Here is a 15,124-nt window from a genome sequence, read left to right on the forward strand (position 1 = left end):
AACCACACACACACACGCACACACACTTTGGGGGTTAGATTTAGCGGGGCTGAATGTGTCCCCAGGGAGCCATTATGGTGTAGGAGATTCAACAGGTTAAAGAGCAAGGGCATCATCTGCTACACTCCCCTTAAACCATTATCTTCCTTCTCCGCAGAATTCCCAGAAGGCAGGGGAAAAAAGAGCCAATCCAGCTCTGGTCGAAATATTCAGCAACAGCCATAAATGTTATAAATGATGTACTTATATTCCTCTTACAGTATCTGCACTGTCAGTCCTGATATGTGTGTGTGTGTGTGTGTGTGCGTGTGTGTGTGGTGTGGCAAGGGACTTATGGTCATTGCACAAAAACAGCAGACCATATATTTAAGATATTTTAGATATATTGAAGTTCAGAATATTATGCATTTGATGTTGCCATTTAGAGGCAGAGTTGCCATCGCTCTGAGAGCAGCCTGTGTAGCCTACTCTTATGTCCTGCTGCACTGCACAGGGAATGCTGTTCAAGTCAGCCCAGATCCTGCTGTGTAAGATTACCGTACTCTAAAAACACTTCTATTCAAAGCTAATTGAGCCCATATAAAGACTAGCAGGGGCAACTCCACATGTACAGTAGGTAGACTGTTAAAGATTGTTCACAGATCAAGAGTGTGTGTGTGTGTGTGGAGCAAGGCACCTAACCCCTCACTGCTCCCCGAGCGCCGCCGTCGTAGCAGGCAGCTCACTGCGCCGGGATTAGTGTGTGCTTCACCTTACTGTGTGTCCACTGTGTGCTGAGTGTGTTTCACTAATTCACGGATTGGGATAAATGCAGAGACCAAATTTCTCAATTTTTCTCAAAAGAGTATAATACTTATACTTTTATACTGTGTGTGTGTGTGTGTGTATGTGCTGAGCTTTGTCTAATTTACAAAGTCCTCTTGATGGATGTAATGTCTCTGACCTCCACCTCTGCAGTCACAGTTCAGGTTTTTCATGTCCACAAGTGGTTTCTCCACATCTGCATGGGAACAGCTCCATTTACCGGGGCGTGCTGCTGGCTGCTCTGTATTCATAGTGTTGTGCAGTGGATGTGTAGGTAGACACTGCCATGTACAGCTTTACATGCTGTGTGTAGCAGCTGCCTGGGGAATAGAACAACTTGATTTTTCTTGCTGTGCGTGTGTACAAAGTACTATATGTCTGTCTGTCTGTGTGTGTGAGAGTGTGTGAGAGAGAGCAAGGCTTTGAACCAGTTCATGGAACGAACACGAAAACCAGAAACTTTTGCCATTTTGCTAGGAACAAAAACGAAACCAGAAGCTTTATGATTTTTTTATGTTCCGGAACAGAAACAATTTTTTAAATTAGTGGTAACCGGTTAATACCGGTTCTTTTTTTGTTCCTGGGAAAGTTTGTGCTCTTTAATGAAAAGATGAGGGTCACCTCCTGTCATTCAATGAATGCATGGAGAGTGCAGACAGACAGAGCTTGCCACTAGCAGGCAATCAAAAGACCTATTAAGTCTCCAGATCTCAATGATTTCATTTCACCTGTTTTCTCTTTTTACTAGGCCGTGACTAACATTGTTGGAAAAAACAAGCATTACTGTAACGTTAAGGCTACAAGGCTTTAATTTATTTGGAAAAACGTAATAGTCCTCATTTTAGCATTTAGACAATGGGAAGGCATCCAAGAATCCAATATTACAGTACCCACCAAAATATACTGTATATATGACAGCATTTTTTGTTTGACCAGGCAATTATTCAGGTTAAAGGCTATAGGAAGACACTGGTGCAGCTTGTATAAAGCAGAGGCCTAGTGTTTTATTATGTTTGCTGTAGGATAGGACAGACTGTAGGAGTCTAAAAGACAATACACTGTGACTATTAATAGCCCGTTTGAAAGCATACATATATTTTTGTCCGACAGCTGACATGGAACGTTATTAAACGGTTCAGGAACAATATTTTTTTGTTCTAACCGGTTCGGGAACGTCAATTTTAGGGTGGGAACCAAAACCGGAAACGTTAAAATACTGTTTCTGTTCAGAACAAACTAATTGGCAAAAAAATCTGGTTCAAAGCCCTGAGAGAGAAAGAGAGAGAGAGAGAGTTTGTGAATTTGTTTTAGAGAGAGTGTCTGTGTGTGTGTGTGTGTGTGTGTGCGTGTGCGCACATGTGTTAAGCACACTGTGGCCTGTGCTGCTGTGGTAGTGGCCTGTGTGAGAAATGGAGTGTTTGTTCGCAGTGCTCCAGCCATTAGAGTGTTGTAGTTCTCATGACTTAGAGCTTTACAAATGCATTGTGCTGTCAGCATAAACAATGAGCCGCTGGAGTTAGTAAATAACCTGTCTGGGAAGGCCACGGATTTGACTCCACTACAGTTCTGCTGCAGTCTACTCAAGCTGTACATGTGTGTACACACTCACACACATACACACGCACACGCACACACACGTCTGTCCACAGGAGTAAACAAAGCAACATTTTTTATATTATAGGTTCTCCAAAGCAGCCAACCTTTGCTATGATGACAGCATCTCACACTCTTGACATTGTCTCAGCCAATAGACACTGGGAATGCTGTTCCTACAGCCCTGAAGGAGTTCCCATACATGTTGCTTTTCGTTCACTCATGTTAATCGAGAAGCATTCCAGGTTACTATTTCATGAAGCTGGATATGATGATGCCAATAGTGCACTAGGCAGACTTGAATCTAATCCATGAAACCCATTTTGTTTTTTAACAGAAGAAAGATTCTTCAAGTCAGCCTCCATAGTAGTGTAGCCAGCTCTAATATAGACACACTGACGTGCACACACATACAGATGCACAAATGCTTTTTTACATGAAAAAGTGGGGCACAGGTGCTTTGGCGTATAGGGCTGTATTTGGACCTTGAAGAAATATATCTATAGAGTGAGCTCTAAACATTTTCCTTTCCAATGCTCCACAACATTATTGCTTATGGCTATTAGCACCGTGGAGTGCAAGGCGAGCGTAGCTGCTGTTATAGTTGTAGCAGTTGCCCCCTCTATAGAAGCTCTGGCAATGAATCTAACTGATGAATCTTTATTAAGGTTCCAAGTGGAGACATATTAGCTGTTCAATTTTTCCAAACTTGCACTAACGTCAGCACTCCATGTGGCTCTTTGTGTCACGGTTTTGCAGGAGGACCCAAGTGCAAGACTCCACCAGGCAGAATTACGGAAAAAACAGAATTTATTTTTAACACGAACTTTACATTTAAAGACTCTCTTACTTACATACGGGACTTTGACTTAGACAAACAGAGAGACGATCCGACAAGGAACAGAGAAACAGGAGGGTAGAAACACAGACCAATTAACAGAGACAGAGGACTGGACGAAACCAACGAGACAATAACAGGGAACAGGTGAGGAGGCAGAAATGGAGGGAAAACAAACAAGACAGGAAGCACAGACCAAATAAGGAGATGGGGCGGAGACAAAGACAGGTGACCGGCAGGTAACACAAAGCACATGGGGAACAGGCAAAAACAAACACAGGACAATACACAAAATGGCCACCAGGGTGGCACAACTCCAACGGTCCGGGCCAGATCCTGACACTTTGCCCTCTCTTTGCATCTACTTTGTTCATTATCGCTCCATTAAAGGTGTTTCTTCAGTGCTATTTTTTCCTACATAAAAATACATTTACTTAGCCTCACATAGCGGAAAAAGACAGTGGCAACACAGATGCCATGTTTTCAGCTCACAGTTCACATCAGTTGCCATATATCCTCACAAACAACAGCGCAGCACTCTAACATTATGTTGTCAATCCCAACCCAACATCAAGTTTGTTGTGTACAAGTTTCAAATGTATGTAATTTACACTCAAGGGCAATTCCACGGAAAATTGACTTTTTGTTACATCCATAACGCCAGTGAAATGCCTTGGCATTTGTATGATTCGAATGATAACATTCATTGTTTGTGCATTTTTTCTCATGTACATTCTTCAGCCAAAAATAGCAAATACTCAAATTTCATGTAATCATTAACATCATACCATACCATCACATTTTATTGGCGTTATGGATGTTACAAAAAACGTAATTTTCCATGGAATTGCCCTCGAATAGCCTGCAAGTAGAAATATGAATCGTACAGCTGTGTCTGATCAGTAACATATTGTATTGTAGTAATCTTTACTTTATGGTTTTTTTTATGAACTCCTGGTTGAACCTTTTTCTTAGCTGTGAAGTGAATTGCCATGATTTTTCCCACAATTCACAATCACAATTTTCACACGATTTTTACCATCTTTCTCATTCACAATGACAGGATCACATAGAGGAGTCATGTCTGTGTGTTTGCCTATGGTATTGTGTTTGGCAAGTTATGGTGTAGGCTACCATCCCAGTCAGTAAATTAAAGTGTACATTAACCATGTGGTTTGGAGATGGCTGTCATTATTGGAGGACCATGGGACCACATAGCATTTGGCTTTTTGTCATGAAAATTACAATGTTTGTAATGAACGTTATTTTTTCCCAAAATGTTATGTTTCCTCCGGAAATTGCATCTGGTCTTCATTCACAATAGATGTAACAACTCTCATCCTGTGTTTGGTGCATCTATACACTATGGAGTGCACTATGAATAACTTTATGGTTAATAACTATGTGGAGGCTTTTCACTATATATAGTGCACTGTATAGTGAGTGGAAGTTCTGAGCACAGGATGAACCGTATGATGGTAACGGTTCTCCATGTCTGGGCTGTTCATAGGTTGGAAAAGAGGACAATGTGGCGGTGGAGCCCATCATCGCAGGCCTCAAGGGAGTGGTCCATCACGGTGAGTGGCTGTAAAACGGCGCTCTTTGGAATTCACAGTGTACCAGTAAAACCAAATCAACCTAAGCCTAGTTACTCAGATAGGGGTGCTCCGCTTTGGCCCTTGTCGAAACAATATTTACAGGACAGAAATAAGATTAGGCTACAGAGACCAAATAAGAATAGAGGTGTTGTGCCAGAGGCATTATTGTCCGTAAGATGCGGCATTCTGCACATAAGGTAGACTGGATAATCTCCCCACACGGCTGCGAGGAATAAAAGATTGAGATAGCCGTGGGGGGATCAGACTCCATCCTCTAACGCCGCTAGCGCTAGCCAGGAAAGGATCCGGTCTGTCTATTCCCTGGTGACCTGTGCTTTTTTTCCTCCTCCCCTCCCCAGAGAAGGAGACGTTCCTTGGGTCGTTTACGCTCCGGGATCTGCTGCCGTCGTCGCTGGGCAGCTACTATCGCTACACGGGGTCCCTCACCACGCCACCGTGCAGCCGGGTAGTGGAGTGGATCGTCTTCAGCCGGCCCGTGTTCCTGTCACACCAGCAGGTGAGCAGTCTTCTCGTCCCGTCCCGCCGCCCAGCCTCCAGGTACAGTCCTGCGTCCGCACCCCGCTACGGCCATTAATCTTGTCTGGGAAGCCAAGGTTAGCGCCGAGTACTCCGAGTATGATGTCGCCCCACTGTTTAACTCTCATGCCTACAAATTGGGTTTATCTGAGAGAGTATAGGCTGCTTGCTGGTGGTCTTACGGACCTCTGGAGACACGCCTGTGTGAATAGGCTTTCCCATGCCACGTCCCAAACAAGGCTGTGTGATTCATCTTCAGGTGTGACCCATTACTTGTGGCAAAGTCGGACTGTAAGTAGGTATGCCGAGGCACACACGGGGCATGGATCTGAAAACAGAGACCATGGGGAAGTGCTTTTCCTGGGCAGTTGGTTAACTAGATTGGGCCTTATTACTGCCACTCAGCGATGTTTTACAGCAAATTAGCCAATTTGAGAACTCCAATCAGACTTTGGTATTTGCATATGAAAATGTTAGCTCTCTAAGCAGTTTGTGGCACTGAGCGGATTGAAATTTCTTCTTCAGTAAATATGGTCACGCTTAATTTAGCAGTTTTATGAAACGCCAGGGATTGTAATGTAATCAGTATGATGAGAGAAGCTGTCATCGGTCGATCTGAAAGGCACTTTGGTCGCTTTATGGTCTGGCATATTTGCATTTGAATAGCAATGTATATAGTGCCAGCAGTTAGTTTTCATGTCAGCACATCATAACCTTAGGTATCGTCTGTCCATATTCTTTCAGTGGACGAGCCTGACTGTCTGCTGAGAAGATGTAACATGACAAAATAAATGCCACTTATTGCTTCAGACTCCTGTCAAAGCAGTGATGAGTGGCTGAGAATTAAGATCCTGTATGCAGAAGCCAAATTTCCGTAATTTCTTGAAAGAAGCCTAAAAGAGCTCTCAGTGAGTAGGCTGAATTTGAGGAACAGAGATTGATCTGTTTTTATTGATTTTTATTGATACAGTCTTCTATGCTGCTTTGCTGAAGCTCAAATTGAGAAAACTTCACACAGTTCCAGACAGCTTCTCAGTGGGGACAAAAATCCGAGCCACCTTTGTTTGGCATGACAAACGCCATTGTGTTCTTACAGTTAACCAAACTCTACCATACGCAGGAAATCTCAAATGATGTTTATAGACCTCAGCGAGCAGCATTGCGAGTCGCAAACGTGATCCCCACGGCGTAGCACTTCCCCACTCCGCTGAAAAAGAAAATCCTCTATCTCTTGTTGTGAGAATCATAAAAGGACAAAATCTAAAGGACACCATTGTCATTGCACCCCACACAACAAAGCAGCTCTTTTCACATAACTCCTTTTCATAGCCTCCCCCACTCATTCAGGTCTGTACATAGTTCTGCAAACTTTATGTTTCTTGTACACACTTTCCTTAGAAAACAAGATGTTTTCATCTGTTTGTTTGACTGCTTTGTGCAGTCCATTTGCTACTGGACCAAACCATCTAGATTAATGCTGCAGGGGAGGATTCTTGATATATTCTCAACATTATTGTAGAGCTTAATTTTTTATTTCACCGCCATTCCTCCACTGATAGAGTATGTTAACATGTCTAGCTTGTAAAGTATATCTAGTATTTTTCTACATTTTACAAGAATCTAATCGTCTGTTACATTTTCATTCTCTCACCTCTACTCCTGGCGACTTTCCTCTCTGCCCGGCTGCCCTTTCTCATCACAACACGGTGTTGTCTGCCCTTGGGTGCACTCTTGTGCTATCTAATTAAAAAGAACTTGATTTGACACACAACAGTTCCCTTTCAGACATTCAGACTTGCCCTCTGTGACCTCAGCTTTCAAACCTGGCTTGTTTGGTGAGGCATTTGGTGTTTTCTTTTTTTTCTTATTATCTCTCTCTTATGTCCACTTAGCTGGAGGCTTTCTACTCCATCTTCACCACGGAGCAGCAAGACCATGTGAAGTCGGTGGAGTATCTCCGGAACAACCACCGCCCAACGCAGGATCTGGACAGCAGGCAGGTCTTCAAGTCGGCCGTGAAGGACGCCTGGGCCTTAGATCCCTTGATGGACAGCTACAATGGGCCCACAGGCACAGAGGCCTCTAAGGGTAAGATTGGGGTTGGTAGTGGTACCAACACTGGTAGTGGTAACAAAATACACACACATTCAAACATGCAGAAATTATCTTGCATTTCTGACCTTTTTTCTTGGGAAAATTATGACTGCAGTTCTTAGTGTTAGTCAGAACTGTGCATCTTGAATTTACAAAAAGCTAAAAGGAGAAATACACACACACACACACATATATATATATATATATATATATATATATATATATATTATAAAAAAATTGCTTTTGGTTTTGTTTCATATTCTATGGATTTGGTCAATTAGTCATGCACTTAGTATTGGTGATGCCGTGATGAAAAACTGGCCATCCTCTATGTTAAGGGGAGGGTGTCAAAAAGTGGGTCAGTCCAAATAACCTGTCTGTGTGTGGCGGGCGGCGCTGCCGCAGCCAGGGAATAAGATAAGCTATTGAGCTAGGTGGTCGTGCTCCAGATTAAGAAGACAGCTGGACCTGAGGCAATGGGGATGGGTGTCAGAATACTCAGAATGTGGAGGCTGCACTCCATGTAATGATGGATTGAAAAGCTCCGCACTGTATGTCTCTACCTTTCCAAGGCTTCGTATGTTTACCAGGAGGCTTTAGATAAAAATGAGCACAGCGTAATGTTCAGGTTTACTCTGGAGGTTAAGCGCACTGTTCTACACTCCGTCCCTCTCTCTCTCTCTCTTGCTCCTTCACTTGTCTGCTGTGTGCAAATGGATCTGCTGTGTCTACGCTGAAGGCTTGTTGGAGATACCTGTCCAGAAGCTGCTGGCCTTCCTCTGCCCTGACCAGTGCACTTGTAGAGAGCCCCAGCAACAAATACAGCAGCAACATAACCACAGGATTAAATTCAGCCATGGCTGACAGGGTTCCATTCATATTACCCATGACAAATCTGTATATAGATCTATGAGAATGGGAAAACAGTTTTCTAACATACAGTAATGATGTTTTGTTAATCTGCCCCAACCTCTCAAAGTTAGGACACAAGATTAGAGTCCATATAGCACTGTTCTCCTTTCACATCCACTGATCACATCCCACTTCTCCTTTACCGCAATGTCCTACCGCTGCCCATTTTCATAGTTATTTGATAAAAAATAAAAAAAATAAACGATTTTGGGGCGTCCATGCTCCATCAGTGAGATCGTGTTTTAGAGAGACACAGAAACCTTTGTAAACCTTGCTCCTTTAAATGTTGGGCTTTTGGTTCCATGCTGAGCAGAAAGAATTGATTGTCAATGGTTATGATGAAGTGGGAAGCGCTGTAATGGCACCCAAGAGGCCGGGTAATCAGCATTAATATTCACGCTAAAAATAAAACCCATACAAATGGAAGCGGAGGTACGAAATTGTCATTGTGGCTTTCACAAGTTGGCAGGGCCTTGTTTTCAACAAAGCTCTCCCTTTTCACCCCAAGCTCCTCTTTGCCTCTCTCTCTCTCTCTCTCTCTCTCTCTCTCTCAACTCTCGCTCTCTCTCGCTCTCTCTCTTTCCTTGTCTCTCTTTCTCTCTCTTTCTCTTTCTCTCAGTCTCTCTCGTTCTCTCTCTCTCTTTCCCCCTCTCTCTCGGCCTCTCTCTCTTTCTCTCTCTCTCTCTCTTTCTCTGTCTCTCGCTCTCTTGCTCTCTCTCATTTTCTTCTTCAGAAAAGCATCACAACAAGAAAACGGAGCTCTTTAGTGCAGAGGCTGATGGTTATCGCAGGCTTTATTGTTATCAGTGGACTAATCAGGATAATTATGATGGGGCTGATGAACTTGCTGGTGATCATACCTGCTAACAGCACCACCCCTGCTGTGCGCGCCTGTCTGCAGGTGCTTTTGGCCTAATCACCCCTGTACCACCTCCCCCCCCCCCCCCCCCATTTATCCCCACGCGCGTGCACACACACACACACACACGCATATACCCACACAAACACACACACACACACACGCACACACACACAGACCCCAGCCATTATTTCTATGTGTGCTTTATGAAAGGTCACTGAAGATCTATTCAGACTCGCCCCAGCATAACCTTGTACACGGGTGTGTGCTCATCGGAATGTTGATTGTCTGGTTATGTGTCTAGTGCTGTGATTAAACTGCAAGTGGTGCTTTCAATCACTATTCCTTTCATCACTAAATCAGTACCGTTAGGCCTGCTGCCACCTTAGTTATCATTATGTTGGTCTAACATAACTATTACCTCTATACTACCCATTTACAAAAAGTATGGAAAGTTCATGTCAGGCCTATATTGTTTGTCGTCCTTTTTGTATAGTATATATGATAACATTGTTTTAATAGAAATAAATATGCCCCCTTTCATACTCAAATAAAAATATATATGTTAGATTAGATTCAGCTTTATTGTCATGTATCACCAGCCTGCATGTTGAAGGGCAGTATGCTATTTTAGTATTAAATATGGACACTCTTTTAATCACAGATGTATCATGTGAATACGGTACATGTGTAAGTGTGATTCCTGTATATGTCTTACAGACCTTTTCTGTCTGGGTGGTGCTCTCATCTCCATCCCGTTTGTATCATCTGGAAAAAATGATGGTGTTGCTGATGGTGATAGTGGTGCTGAGAGAGGATGTCATGGTGTAGATATGGACTGTGATGTGTGAGGAAGCGGGTCAATTCTGGGAATGGTTTTGTAATGTCCTGTCACGGCAAGTGTTGATCTAGACTTGGCTACCTGGAGAAGAAACCCAGCAGGCCTCAGGTCTGCACTGCCACCTAGAGGCCAGAAGGTGCAACAGCGCTTCACCAACCCCCCCCCCCCCCCCCCCCCCCCCCCCCCCCCACTGGTCTCAGTAGCTCAGATGCACATTGCAGAGAGGACGACGGCCTTGAGGCACTTTTATATGAACTCATGCATTATTTTCCCACTTTTGAAGCGCACTGCTCTGAAAAACATTTTAGTGAGTCAGACCTCAATAAAAGATTTAGTTTTTGCTCAGGGCAACACAGAGACCTGGGCCTCATACTTCTGGCACAGCTACCTACGAGCGAGCTAACAGGCGAGCCGGCGAGCGAACAAGCCACGCTAATTCTCCTCATTTATCTCCAACGAGACGACCGCTAATCGGATGAGTGCAGGATCTCACTCCATCGTTCTCCATGGCTCTCTTTTGTCACATTGGCATATGACTCATACATTACTGTTGTACCCCCCCACCCCTGCTCTCTCCCCCTCTCTCTCTCTCCATCTTTCTCCTTCCCTCTCATTTCCTGTGGTTGGTTCCTCCAGTGTGCAGCAGCACTCCGGCCAACATGAAGGTGTACTCCCTGAACCAAAGCGCCCTGGTGGTGCACTGGGATTGGCCCTCCACCGTGTTCCATCCACCAATCATCAACTTCATGGTCTCCTACAGCTGGGTCAAGGACGACGTGGCCTACGAGAAGACCTTCACCAAGACTGGAGATCACGATACAGTAAGTGTGTAAGGCATGCCTGGGAGCTGCCTGCCAGCCTATACTGGTGGTTTTGAGTAGGGTTTTTTTATTATGCTTTTGTGAGTCTCACTCACTCACCCCATTCAGAAGGCACCCCTGTTAGGGCCGCTATTTTGGGGCTTGTGTTTGTGCTGAATCAGCCCTTTTTTCTGCTCTGCTTCATTCTTCCAGGAAATATTTGAAACTGCCACTCTACACTCTTTTATTTGCAGAGTATGAATATCATCTTTCTGTCTCTCCCTGTGGTGTGTGTGTGTGTGTGTGTGTGTGTGTTTGTGTGTGTGTGTGTGTGGCTTCCTGCAGAGGGCAGTCATTACACACGTCTCATCAGACATCCTCTATCTGTTCCGAGTGCAAGCAGTGTGTCAGAAGGATCTTCGCAGTGACTTCAGCCAAACGTTACTCTTCAGAGGTAGCCAACCAACCCAGCTAAGAATAAACTATGCAGTTTAACAGTGTTGGAAGCTGGTGTTTGGTAGCATACACACCATTTCCTTATAACAAATTGTATGATACAACATACTGTTTGTCCAGAGGTTTCTCTCACATCCTATGTGTGTCCATGTAGGTACAGTACATTGTGAGGTGTTTCTTAAAAACATGCCTAGTGGCAACTGCCTACTGACGTCGGATTGGTTGTGTCTTTGTGTTCCATATATTTTCAAATACATTTGTTTTGTGTTTTGTTGTAGCTAATACCACCAGAATATTCGAAGGGTCCAGAATAGTGAAGACAGGAATGGTATGTATGAACACGTCTTATAATCCCCTCAGTTAGTCCCGTCAACATGATTTTGCACATCAACGTGAGTTTCTCGGCCCTCCTCTCATCCCTCCCTTGTTCCTTCTGTCCCTCTCTCTCCCATACTCTCCCTCCCTCTGTCTCTCTTGCGCTCTCTCTCTCTTTCTCTCTCCCTTCCAATCTTGCTCCTCCCCTCTGCCCCCCCCCACCCTCTCTCTCTCTCTCTCTCTCTCTCTCTCTCTCTCTCTCTCTCTCTCTCTCTCTCACCCTCCTTATCCCCCCCCATCTGTCACTCCCCCCTCAGCCTACGGTCTCTCCAGCCTCCTCAGCAGACATGGCCCCCATAAGCTCGGGCTCCTCTACGTGGACCTCCTCCGGCCTCCCCTTCTCCTTCGTTTCCATGGCCACCGGCATCGGCCCTCCGTCCAGCGGCGGTCAGGCCACCGTGGCGTCCGTGGTGACCAGCACCCTGCTGGCGGGCCTGGGCTTCAGCGGAGGGGTCATCTCCTCCCTCCCCGGGTCACTGTGGTCCACCCAGGCCCCGCCTCCGAGCTCCAATCCGACGCGCAACAAGGCGCCCGCACCCTCTTCCGAGACAGCAGCGTCCGACTCCAACGCCATCCCGGCCGAGGGCAACAAGGTGCCCGTGCAGGACGAGGAGGAGAAGGACGCCGACGAGGAGGACCAGGAGGAAGGCGACGAGGAGAAAGGGGAGGAGAAGGAGAGGAAAGAGAAAAATAAGACTGACGCGGAGCGCGCCAAGACGACGGGGGGAAACGGCAAGGGCAAAGAGACCGCCTCGCCGCTCCCCACCACCACGTCTACGGAGCACGAGCAAGAGGGCGGCCCTGGGACGCCTGCGCCCCCTGCTGACCCGGAAGACCAGCTGGAGCAGATGACCCTGAGCCCGTCGCTGGAGCGCAGCACACTCGCCATGTGGGAGGAGGAGGAGAACAGCACGGCCGACATGCAGCTGCCCGGCAGCCCCACGCCAACGCCCCCACGACTGGTCAGCTCGGACCACAACCACTGGCCCTTCACCATTCACACCGGTAAGGCAGCCCCCTTTTCTGAGCTCCTCTCCTTCCCTCTTTCCTCTCTCCTCTCCTCTCCTCTCTTCTCATCCCGTTTTCTCTCCTCTCATCCCCTCTCTCTCCTCTCCTCTCTTCTTCCCTCTCTCCCCTTGGTGGTGTCTACATGGCTAACATATGCCGTACAGATACCATTTAGACTCCGGGAGTACCAGAGTAGCAATTAGAGGTGTTAACGAGGATCCTTCATTACGGTTTGCCCTTTCTGTTTAATGAACACAATGATTTATCTTGGAAATAGTGTGCAAGCTTCCTCACATGCACACACAAACACACACACAGACACACACACACACACACACACACACACTTGCTGCCAACTTTATTTGTTCTAATGAGGTGGCAACATCTGCTGGGGCGCAGCATTTAGAACCTCATAAGGGAAACGTTATCCCCCTCCCCACCTCCCCAGTCGTCGTAGCTCACAAAAAGCTGCAGCATGTCTAAGGTGTTCGTTGTCCCTTCTCTTTTTCTCTTGACTTAAGTGGTCTGTGATATCATGGCTTGTCTTTGATCCGTGCTTGCCCTGTGCTGCCACCCTCCAGACGGGAGCAGGCTCCTGAATGTGACCCGTAACCCAGTGTCCATGTCGGGCATGGTGGAGTGGGTCATGCCCCTGATGGTGGTGTCCATGCTCACTCTCTTCTGCCTCGTCCTGCTCATGATGATGCTGGTGCACTGGAGGTGAGTTCTTCTCTTCTTCTCTTCTCTTCTCTTCTCTTCTCCTCTCATCTCTTCTCTTCTCTTCTCTTCTCTTCTCCTCTCTTCTCTTCTCTTCTCTTTTCTGCTTAGGAAGCATTAGCCCTTACAGCTGAGAGACTAAAGGCTATAGTGAACTTTGAACTCTCCTGTATGTGCCTGTAACATATGAACACAGTATATTTCATATAGTAATAGTGCAGTCCTCCATAGCTCCTCATAACTCTTGGTAATTGCTGCTGTCATTACTTATACATAAGTACAGTGCCACTGCTCTAACTATAGAATTGCTATCTATGGAATTGGCCACTAGATGAAAGAGTGTGACATTTGTGTAAAAGAGTGTCAGGTTTATATTGAGAGTTTTTTTGAGAGTTTCCACTCCTCTCTCCTCCTCTTCTCTCCTCTCCTCTCTCCTCCTCTCCCTTTCTCCTCCTCTCCTATCGCCTCCCTAGTCCAGTTCTGTCCCATTCCTGCACTGGCCTCGTGATCTCACAGCACGTTGAACACGTGCGGTGTGCTGCTCAGTTTTACAAAAAAAAAAATCCCTCACACAGTCCTCCATGACTGACTGTTAGAGGGGGGGGGGGGGCTCTGGGGGTCAGCCACGTGAGGTCCAGAGAGGTAGAGAGAGTGACAGAAGGAGAGATGGAGTGAGTGCCAGCAGAGTGATAGAAAGAAGGGATAGAGAGAATGGAGGGATGGATGAAAGAAATGAAGGAAGGTAAAAAACTCAAGTGAAAAGACAGAAAAAAGAAAGAAAGAAAAAAGGAAGGTAGGAAGGAAGTGCGCCAGGTTGAAAAGAGGACAACACACTGACTGAAAGACACGTATAAAGACAAACGGAGTGACGGCTAGAGCACAGCTGGTTACCGCCACAGAGCGGCTGTGGCAGACGCAGCAATTAACCCAGGTCATTAGAGCCAGAGATGCAGAATGCACACACAAACGTGCCGCCACTAACAAACGGACAGACCCAACGTCCCCCGGTCCAGAGGCGCTGTTTACACACTGCCCGCGTCTGATCCATCTCCAGCCATTTGATCTGGGCCAGCAGTGGACTCACTAAGCGTCCCTTGATGTATGTCGCATTATGTCCATGGCAGCTAATGAAACCTCCTGCTAATGGAAGGCCATGCAGATGAATGAGAAGACATGGTGCTAAGACTTCATTTGTGATTTAGAATCTCCGCCCAGCGCTGTGTGACTCACTACTCCCATCCATGTCTATGGAGTTCACTCTCTCTAGAGTGCATGGACCAGAAGTGAATAAAGAGCCGGGGAAATGAACCAATGGCTAAGCTTACAACTGTGTGTGTGTGAGTCATAAAATAAGGAAGTCCGTGGAGCAAATAAAACAACATTGGCATGTGACTAGATATCTAAGCCGTAGCAGTTGTCTGAAACCGAGAGCATTTACATGTGCTTGCCTGGCTGGATGTCTGTTAATAGAGTGCGCTAGGCCACACTTCATTTGCATATTTTAGTGGAGACTGTTAGTAGAAAGCTCTGCTGAATTACAGATATTACATGTTGTCAGTCTCACCGGTGGCAGGAGAAATTGGAGGATGGAGAAATAGTCAGTGCACTCTTTCCTCACAGCTAGCACCTCCTTACCGCAGAGGAGATGGAACACTTTTCTGTGTTTATTAATAGCCACTGTTCGATTGGAGC

At 45.9% G+C, this 15,124-nt stretch overlaps 1 protein-coding gene across 1 annotated transcript in view; it reads left to right on the plus strand.

The window, feature by feature from the left end:
* ca16b (carbonic anhydrase XVI b) overlaps positions 1-15,124 on the plus strand; it is a 71,329-nt gene that overhangs the window by 43,283 nt on the left and 12,922 nt on the right. Inside the window, exons 6-13 of the mRNA XM_042089932.1 lie at positions 4,746-4,812; positions 5,193-5,350; positions 7,263-7,458; positions 10,713-10,897; positions 11,222-11,330; positions 11,611-11,660; positions 11,965-12,712; positions 13,297-13,435. Of these exons, the coding sequence (XP_041945866.1) occupies positions 4,746-4,812; positions 5,193-5,350; positions 7,263-7,458; positions 10,713-10,897; positions 11,222-11,330; positions 11,611-11,660; positions 11,965-12,712; positions 13,297-13,435 (1,652 nt within the window). The remainder of the gene's footprint in view (positions 1-4,745; positions 4,813-5,192; positions 5,351-7,262; positions 7,459-10,712; positions 10,898-11,221; positions 11,331-11,610; positions 11,661-11,964; positions 12,713-13,296; positions 13,436-15,124) is intronic.

The sequence above is a fragment of the Alosa sapidissima genome, chromosome 4 (genome assembly GCF_018492685.1).
Source record: "Alosa sapidissima isolate fAloSap1 chromosome 4, fAloSap1.pri, whole genome shotgun sequence".
Taxonomy (NCBI): domain Eukaryota; kingdom Metazoa; phylum Chordata; class Actinopteri; order Clupeiformes; family Clupeidae; genus Alosa; species Alosa sapidissima.